The sequence below is a fragment of the Prosopis cineraria genome, unplaced genomic scaffold, assembly GCF_029017545.1.
Source record: "Prosopis cineraria cultivar Desert tree isolate PC_DT_omini unplaced genomic scaffold, ASM2901754v1 PC11, whole genome shotgun sequence".
NCBI classification, from domain to species: Eukaryota; Viridiplantae; Streptophyta; class Magnoliopsida; order Fabales; family Fabaceae; genus Prosopis; species Prosopis cineraria.
The window spans coordinates 11,304,467-11,314,396 of NW_026555342.1; the positions used below are offsets into that span (position 1 = coordinate 11,304,467).

Below are 9,930 nucleotides of genomic sequence, written 5' to 3' on the forward strand. Positions count from 1 at the left end.
CAAAACTCACCAAACCCCGCTTCAACTAATTTTGCGGTCAACACAGAAGTTAGTTGTATTGTGGCTGATCTGATAGTATCTAAACCGAGATTATGATGATTCAAATATCATGTTCCAAAAAGTAGAAAGAAATAGATAAGGAAATATGACGACGATTATATTCCAAAGTATAAAGCTTCATACAAACGAGGAAAAGATCTAGTTATAGACATTTCATTGATAGAAGATGGAATGGAATTGTTGGCAGATCGATGACTCCAATTTGGCTCCATCCTACCACGTACAAGAAATGCGGGTTCGCGAGGAAATGGCAATTCCACTGAAAGATTACTTAAATATGAAACAACTCTTGACATAGGTGGCCTATCCTCTGCTTTCTCTTGAACACACAGTAACCCAATCTGGATGCACTTAATCACTTCTGTTTCACAACAAGATTCTCTCAACTTTGGATCCATTATTTCTAATGGCGTCTCACCCCTCCATTGTTTCCAAACCTGCAAAATATTCACAGTACACATGCATGTCAAGATTTGGAGGTATTCTTCCTGTAAGTTTCTATAAATGCATCAGTGATGATATAATTATATTGAATATAGCAGACACGATGGCGTTCTGAGTTGCTTCTACTTATTTATATCTGCATCTATTGAAATTTAACGAGACTGAACACGCATGTTTCATCTCATAAAGATATGTTTGAGTTAAAAGTCATAAAAAGTAACAAACTAATATGGTGCATAGTACTTGCATGTGTCAGCAAGCCATCAATGCAGGGTAATTCATAAGAACTAGAATTTTTCTTCCCACTTATAATGTCCAAAATCATGATTTCAAAAATAAAGATATCTGATTTTTTTGAATATCTTCCAAAAGTTGCATACTTGGGAAGCGTGTAACCCCTGTGAAAGAAACAAAGTCAGTATCCAAATAAACAGTACTAGCCAAAATGAGAAACAACGATATTGGAAGTGAACTTAAGAAACAAAACAAAACAAAATGATGAAGTGCGGTAAATCAACATTCACGAACTTATTATGTCCCAACTATTCTTCAATCTATTGCCACCATTCTTGCCATTCCAAAATCAGAAGCTTTGGATTCATATTTCCATCTAATAGAATATTATTGAATTTAAGATCACGATGTGTAATTTTAAAATGTGAATGCTTATGAAGATAAAAAATTGCTTGAGCAATCCCTTTTATGATTTTAAAGCACTTGAACCAATTAACAATATTTGGTTTTGAGAATCTGTAAATTTTTAACAGTAACAAAATAAAGGTGTTAAACTTATAGAGTAACTGTGTTGATGGCAAAAAATAAAAACTTTAGAGCAAAGGATAAATGCCATACCAAAGTAGTCAAGGCTTTTATCGGGTACGAATTCATAAATAAGTATCTTTTCATGCTCTCGTAAGCAAAATCCCAACAACGTCACTAGATTTCTTTGTTGAAGTTAGCTATTAATAGAATCTCCTACTTAAAATCCACTGTTCCTTGCTTGGAGCTTGCAGAAAGTCTCTTCATAGCTATTTTTTGTCCATTAGAAAGAGTACCCTAAGACCATGCAGAAGCAAAAAAATTAGCATTACAGTAATATTCAACCATGGATTAGTCATTAGTATTGGATATTAAATAATTGTGAAAAAAATGTTAGCATTTACATTATTTGCATCAGATAATTTCTGACCTTGTAAATTTTTCCAAATCCTCCTTGACCTATTCTATTCTGAGCTGAAAGCCTGTTTGTTGCAGCTTCAATTGTAGCGAAATCGAATTGCAGAGACTCCAAAGTAGTACATTCAGTTCCAACTAAACCAATGCATGTATGTATTTTCCAAATAAGTATATCAATTCAAGCATAAAAAATACATATATGAAGAGCATGGTTGGTTTGATTTTTTTCCCCCTTATTCTACACAACAGATAATTTTCTTTGAGGAAGGCATATCTCTTCCTTGCCTTTCTTCGTAGCAAATATATGACAAAACAGTACAGCAGGACTACAACAATAACAACAGGGACGACCACCATGATAATGATTGATCCGACTTTCCTGCCTCCTGCACGGTTTAGATGCGTAAACTAAAGATATTGTTTTGTAAGCATGTGACAGATTTTCAGGCTATAATCTCTGTAGGTTGCGAAATTCTGGCTTAAATTGGGAATTTTGTTTGTACTAGTGAAACTTAAAAATGTCTGGACAAATTGGCTGTTGGGGAATGGGACACAACATTTAGGCATTTGTACAATCCTCAAGCTTGAAAGAGTATAGGCATATTGGTGGTTACTGGTTGGGGAAGGGGACACAACATATATATATGCCCATTGTAGGTGACGTATAGGTAGGTGTGGTGAATTAGCCCACTGTATCATTTGATGAACATTGTCGAACATGAGACCAAATGACTATAGGAACACACACGTATCGCCAACACAATGGATATTTTATAAGAACAATTATATTAACGACTTATATAAAGAAATTAATTATTACAAAGTTTTTTAACAACTGAATTAAACTATATTGACAACACAATCAATTATTAATGCAGTTTAATTTAATAGTTCAATTGTTAATGGACCTTACAGTAATTAATTCTCTTGTGTGAAATCTAACTATAATTCTCCCTATTTTATATGTACGTGCATTTGACATGCTGTACCGTTTCTGGAGGAGGATACACCATCCATTCGTCGAGGTTATTTTCCATGCAGTATGTATAATGGCTACTGTCATCTATAGATTAAAAACCTTACTTGCGGGTGCTGAGCCCAAGTCTCCTTTGCCCCCGTCTGTGGGGACAGAATCAGGATTGACACGCCCAGGCGGACACGCGGGTACAACTTCAACTTCTCTGTAAAAGAGTTGCGAACAGAGCATGAGACTACAGCTAGGACACAGAACCATTCTGCCGTCTCTTCCAAGGCAACACAACTGAATATCCCCCATCATATCTATCAGGTATCTCCTGCAATCTCCGCTCCTCAGATTCGGCTAACACTGAACCAAAATGTACACCCTCTGATTCCCCAATTTCCCTATCCTCGTCGTAAATTTCTTTTCCCCGACTGCCACACCATCCACCGCCTCCGCCAGCGCCTCGTTCAGCGTGTTCGCCGGTACCCACCCGGCACTACGTTGCTCTGACGAGTTCGAAATCGTGTTATAATTCACGACCTTAAACCTCAGCCATTCCTCCGAGGTGGAAAAGACGGAGTGGTTAGAATACCGAACTAAGCACTCGTGATACTAAACGATTTTTTGGATCGCCAATTGGAGGTATTTTTTACACATCCGACTTGTGAGGTCGCCGCGGCACATAAAGAGGCTGTAGACGACCTCGCTGGCATTTCCCCCACCTCTGGTGACAGGGGAGTTGCAGAATTCAGTGTCGCCGGTGGCGTGGGAAGATAAGGAGGAAAGGAGAGAGTTGAGATTGGAATGGTAGGGACTATTGGGAGTGAATTTTTATCGGTTAAGCAGAAGTGGTAGAGATAAACAGGAGGATCTTTGTGACCAAAATAAACAGAGGCGTCTGCTACGGCAATGGCTATGGAGGAATATGGAAGGAAGCTAAGGAAGAAGTGGATTATGAGATGTAGGTAAGGGACAGTCTTTTCGGATTGCTAGTGCTTGATGTTTTAGATGAAAAACAAGACTCACAACTCTTCTCTCCATTTCTTTTTTCTCGAGTTCTTTTTATTTTTATTTTTATTTTTTAAAAAGCATCAAAGTTGGGATTCACAATTTCACATTTAGAATCAGAAGAAGAGAACTAAGGCGACTAAGTTACGTAATGAATCAGTAGTTCTTTGTGGGACTTTTCTTTGATCAATGTTGGGATATACCTTTGCCGGCTCCCACGAGAATGAGATAGATTTTGCTTCTTGCCTCGTGAGGCACTTTCTTTCGCAACTGTGCCTTGTAAGCTATCCTCAATTGCGCCACCAGTCGTCCCTAGTCAAGTCAATCCATGCCTTCAAAATTTTGGTTAATCCTTATTGAAGAGATCTATTAGAAAACTCTCTTAGTTAACATCATTCTTCTGCTCATTCTAGTGTTTACATTGGAATTCTAATCCATATGCCCTACCATTCACATTCTAAATTCATGTCATTCTTATGCGCATTCTAACATTCACATTCCAATCCCTGCCAATGACTACAAATAAAGCGAAGAATGTTGGAGAGGTCAACCAGGAACTTGAAAAATATATGTTAGGCTAAGTTAGCTTTCTTATTCTTCGTATCATGTGAAGGATATTCTCCAATTTTACTAAAGTATACATGTTCCCTAGTAGGTCGTCTTCTTCTGCGGCCTTCCCCATCTTCGTATCATTTTAAGAGCAGAATTTGCCACATTACTTACACTTGATAGGGAAGTTGTTAGGTTGTCCATGAGTGGCCTTGAGCTGATGTGGAAACTCCAACATTAAATAAAATCAGATTTAATGATTGATATAAAATAAAAGAGAATGATTTATAAATTTGAGCCTTGAAAATTTTTAAGTAAAATGTAGTGTTTTTTTGCTATTATTTGTCCATTTATTCTCTTCCCCAGTGATATCAGAGTGTGGTATCTTCACTTCTCATTCCTTACAAGGTTTTAAATGCAAATATCTCTGTCAGCGAGAATTTGAAACTCACTCCCCCGAGTAACCCATTTTCCTGGACTAATCTATTCATTTTTTGTTTTTAGAGGTACAGTGAACTAACTCAGTCTAACGCCATAAAAATGGACTAAATTGGCCCACACAAATAAGGCCCATTATAGGCACATGAAGAGTCGCAACCCAAACATGAGACTACAGCTTGGATTCAGAACCATTCCACCATCCCTTCCAAGGTAACACAACGGAATATCTCCCATCTTATTCCTCAGACATCTCCGGCAATCCCCGCTCGTCACATCCGGAGAGCACTGCACCAGAGTGTACACTCTGACTCCCCAATTTCCCCGTCCTCGTCACAAATTTCTTCTCGCCATCCGTCACACCGTCCGCCGCCTCTGTTATTGCCTCGTTCAGCGTGTTCGCCAGCACCCACACGACGCCACCTTGATTCGACGAGTCCGGAATCGTGCTGAAATTCCCGAGTTTAATCCTCCGCCATTCTTCCAAGACGGAGAGATAGAACGATTTGAGTACCGAACTAGGCACTTGTTGTACCAAACCATGGCTTCTTTCGAGTAGAAATATCGTGCCGCGATTTTTAGAATCGCTAATTCGACGCAGTGCTTGCACATCTGACGTGTGACGTCGCCGCGACACAGGAAAAGGCTGTAGATGGCCTCACTGGCGTTTCCACTGCCTCCGGTGACGGTGGTGTTGTAGAATTCATCAACGCCAGTGGCGTGAGAAGATAAAGAGGAAAAGAGAGTGTCGACGTTGAAATGGCAGGGACTATTGAGAGTGAAGTTTTCACTGGCGGAGCAAATGTGTTTGACAAACAGGATCTTTATTTCCTAAATATGCTGCGCCGTCTGCTTCCACGGTGATTGTGGCGAAACATTGAAGGAAGCTAAGGAAGAAGGGAAATATGATAAAGATTCATTTGGAATATCGCTGGTGTTTGATGATTAATTGATATTTAAATGAACAACTGGGGAATAGGGATCCATATTCTGAATCAGAAGAAAATTTAACAGACGTAGGGATTTTATGACCTAACTAGTGGGGTGTTTTTTAATGGTTCTTTCCTTTTCATATCCACATTCCATTGCCATTACCTAGCAGTGGCTAGCATCCTCTGATTGACCCAGAATGTTAATTCCTTTTTGCCCAATCATAATATTGACTCTTTAAATTTGTCTATAATTTATCAAATCTGATAAAACCGCTGGGCATGGACGTAATTCTAAAATATGCCAGGATACTAAATTCTCAAATCCATCTGTTTCCTGATATATTAGAGAAATCCGATGCAATTGATATATAATAATGTAAAAGATTAGGCAAAGAAGCACATTTAAGCTCTGCCACTATGCCATGGACCTAATTCTAAAATATGCCAATGGATAGTTCGATGTGATGTGTTGTTCTTTTCAGAAAGTTCCTACTTCTTACCATGTAAGGTGCAAATAGGATCCACTATAAATTCCTACCTGGCTTCCTTTATTTCTTATATTCTTTGTTTAATTTGTTTAATTCATGGTATTAAGAGGAATTAGCTCCTTCAATTAAAATCTATTTTAATTAATTATTGTATTTTCTATTTATTTTTTGAAATGATCTGCGTCTGCTTTTCACTGTTCTGGCCAACTTGTATTGCCATCTGCTTAATCCAACTTAGCTTTTATGTACTTAAATAATAATAGTGTAAAAGAGGTAGCTCTCTCTAATCACACTAACACGCATGATTCCAATTTATTAGTTGGGATGGAATTTGACCATAAGGGTCAGCAATGATCGATTACCTGGGGATTTAACAAAGGAGGCTTATTTACATGAAGACACTTTGTATCAGTCCCACAAGATTGACAAGAATAATCACCGTATATGGATTTTTTAACTTTGTAAAGTCTAATAGTTGAAGAACCGAGTTATATCAACTTTTAATTTCAAATCTCTATTCTACAAAGAAGTAGACAGGTCCTTCTTTCCCTAACAATATTCCTCCGATTTGACAAGAATCCAGATGTGGGTAAACAGAACATCAGCGAGCATATGGTCTTTGTATTGTATATCAGATGAGCTATCGGGGGTACACTTGAGTAATGGAAGCTTCATCAACAGAGTCTGAGACTGATTTGTTTATAGAAGACTTATCTGATTCCAATCGAAGGCTGGGCTCAACAGTTCTGCTATGAACCAAAAATGGAGGCCCCTCAGGTATTGCTACACTAACTGAGTAACTGTTGAGGACCAGAACTATTCCCTGCATTGTTGGCCTTCGAGCTGGATCTTCCTGTACACATGACAACGCAATCTGGATACATCTGCTCACTTCCTCTCTAGTATAAGAATCTCTCAAACTCATGTCTGACACTTCCAATGACGTCCCATCTCTCCACTTTCTCCAGGCCTGGAAAAGAAGTATAGTATGAAAGTTAAACCAAAGATTGAGACACAGAGAGAGAGAGAGAGAGAGAGAGAGAGAGAGAAGAAACATAGCTCCAAACTCACAAAGTTCAACAGATGTTCATCGTAGTTGGATTCATGAAAGGATGTGCTCTTTTGTCCACTTATTATTTCCAAAATCAACACACCAAAGCTGTACACATCCACTTTTGTGGACAATTGTCCATGCATTGCATATTCTGGAGACATGTAGCCGCTATAAACAAAATAAATTTAGAGTGAAAAATTTGGCATGATAAACATATCAAAAGCATTCATTTTATGTGTGTGAAGATGGAATGCAAGACAATGGGACAAAGCAAATGAAAAAGAAATGAAACTCACAATGTTCCCACAATTCTGTCTGTGTATCCTTGAGTTTGACTAAGACCAAAAATTTTTGCCATACCAAAATCTGTAATTTTTGGATTCATCTCCTCATCTAATAATATATTATTAGCTTTAAGATCACGATGTATGATTTTAAGTCGAGAGTCTTCATGAAGATAAAGTAATCCCCGAGCAATTCCTTGTATAATCTTATATCGTTTTGGCCAATTCAACATACTCTTTCTTTCCTCATCTAATCAAACATCAAAAGGAATGAAGAAATTAAGATGCAATATCAAAAGGGTAAAGAAATTCAAATTAAAGAAACTTATTCATGAATAAGATACCGAAAAGAAAATGATCCAAGCTCTTGTTGGGGATGAACTCATATATGAGGATCTTCTCTTCTCCATCCAAGCAAAATCCCAATAGCCTAACAAGGTTTCTGTGTTGAAGCTTGGCCACTAAAACTACCTCATTCTTGAATTCCTCTGCACCCTGCCTAGAGCTTAACGAAAGCCTCTTCACTGCAATATCTTGCCCATTAGGAAGAGATCCCTGAAAATACCGTACATTAATCTTTGAGAAGCTCTGAACCCAAGACCGAAATGTCTCAAATTTTTACAGGGAAAAATTAAAATACCTTGAAAACCTCACCAAATCCTCCTTCTCCTAATTTATTGTCATGGCAGAAGTTATTTGTGGCCAATTTAACCGTTTCGAGATCAAACTGCAAGTAATCCACACTGGAAATTTCAACTGCACAAAAGCAGCCGGAGTAAACTTAAAGCTGAAGACACGATTTTAATGATAGATTGGATAATTGATGCCACAAGCATAAAATGTTTCACAGCAGCTTATAAGCTAGCAAAAATGAGGAAGCACTGAAAGAGCACGGACACAACCGCTATTTTCTGAATCATACCATCATCATCTTCAGCTGGCACTGGTTTATGCTTCTTGTTTGCCCTTCTAGTTATTAACCAGCAGAGAAGGAAGAAAAGCAGCAAAACAGTCAATATTGGAGCCACAATCGCAACGATTTTGGCTACAGAAATCCGGGTTCTTCCTGCTTAAATTAACATGGGTTCAATTATTTCCAATTTACTACCCTTTAATTCAATGTATAACTAATTTTTGAGAAAAACAAAAGAACATTTCATAATACCTTTCGGCGTTGGGTCTTGTGAGGTCACCACCGGCGCCTGATGGTAAAACGGGTACGTTTCGTATCGGATAATACAACTTGTATGCAGCACTCTGGCCCCTATCTTTCCATTGCAGCAACTGGGTAAGTTCGAAATTGCTCCTTTCAAGCATGTATCGCAGGTAGCTTCAGATAAATCTGGCGTGCACTGTGCAAGCGTGTACAGTGTTTGGAAATTAGAAAATTTCGCTTCTTTGGTGGAAAACTTCTTGTCGGCTCCGCCCTTCACCGCTTGCGCTGCCACCGCGTTGATATTTTCTCCCAACAGCGACATAAAGCTACTCTGGTTTAAGCTAGTCGCAGTATTCATCAAAATCAGACGGGGGGTTTCTTCACTGGTGGAGAAGAAAGGCTTGTCTGAGTAACGTAACATACACTCGTTGAACCAGAGTACTGACTTTTTATCGAACGGACACTTTCGGAGTATTTGTTTGGCTGCTGTGGAAGCGCAGTCATGGCAGGCATCGGCGGCGAGATCTCCCCGGCAGAGGAAGGCACCGTAGACAGTGTTGTCGGAGTCGCCGGCAGTGGCGTAGTAGAAACCGTTTTGGCTGGTGGAATTTGTGGAAAGCCATGAAAGGAGATGGTCGAGATTGGTTTGATAGGCACTATTGGAAGAGAAAAAGGTTGTGTTTCGACAGTCATAATATTCCTCAGTTTGGGCTGATGCTCTAGAACTGGTTATTATTACTGCAAGGATCGTCGTGAAGCTCACGAAAACAGAGAGAGGAGGATCAACTTTGAAGAGCTTCATTATTTCGTTGATGACGAAGATGATCTCCGTCTCTCGCTCGCTCAAGTTACTCTGAAGCTTCGCTTCAATTCATTGCATATCTATAAATTGGAGCTACATATACATATACACAAACGAATATGTAACATAGGAACAAATTAGGCAAAACTAAATCAAAAGACGGGTAAAATTTGAGGTAAAATTGAATATTCAAATTAGAACCAACTGAAATAAGAGATAAAAGTGACATGCGAGATAATTTTTGAAAATAAACACATAAATCAAATAAAATTAAAAAAATATCAAAGATTATAACAAAATTATGACGGAGGCCCCCCCGGGGGGGGGGGGAAGATTCATTAATTTTGGCCGTTGACGCACAGCCTTGGTCTACGAAGGAACAAAAGGACAAAGGAGGGAGACTTGACAAAATGGGTCTTCGTTTCCTTGTCGTATGGGATGGGTCGTAGACTAAATTCCTTGTCGTATGGGATGGGTCGTAGACTAATCTTAACGTTGAAAATCCATACACATTGATTTTCTGTGACCGGTTTCTTTCATGCTTTTTATCAAAAAAAAAAATTACCAGAAGATAT

General features: G+C 38.7%; 2 protein-coding genes across 2 annotated transcripts; both read right to left on the reverse strand.

The window, feature by feature from the left end:
- Positions 1-1,322: 1,322 nt before the first annotated feature.
- Positions 1,323-4,085, reverse strand: LOC129286986 (cysteine-rich receptor-like protein kinase 15). Its single transcript, XM_054923102.1, has 3 exons — positions 2,764-4,085; positions 1,694-1,815; positions 1,323-1,560 (listed from the first exon to the last, which is right to left on the reverse strand). The coding sequence occupies exons 1-3, from the start codon at positions 2,957-2,959 to the stop codon at positions 1,480-1,482; spliced, it is 399 nt and encodes a 132-aa protein (XP_054779077.1). The 5' UTR covers positions 2,960-4,085; the 3' UTR covers positions 1,323-1,479.
- Positions 4,086-6,443: 2,358 nt separating this feature from the next.
- On the reverse strand, positions 6,444-9,577 carry LOC129286972 (cysteine-rich receptor-like protein kinase 25). Its single transcript, XM_054923086.1, has 7 exons — positions 8,563-9,577; positions 8,320-8,463; positions 8,038-8,153; positions 7,742-7,952; positions 7,410-7,647; positions 7,131-7,281; positions 6,444-7,029 (listed from the first exon to the last, which is right to left on the reverse strand). The coding sequence occupies exons 1-7, from the start codon at positions 9,353-9,355 to the stop codon at positions 6,700-6,702; spliced, it is 1,983 nt and encodes a 660-aa protein (XP_054779061.1). The 5' UTR covers positions 9,356-9,577; the 3' UTR covers positions 6,444-6,699.
- Positions 9,578-9,930: the final 353 nt, after the last annotated feature.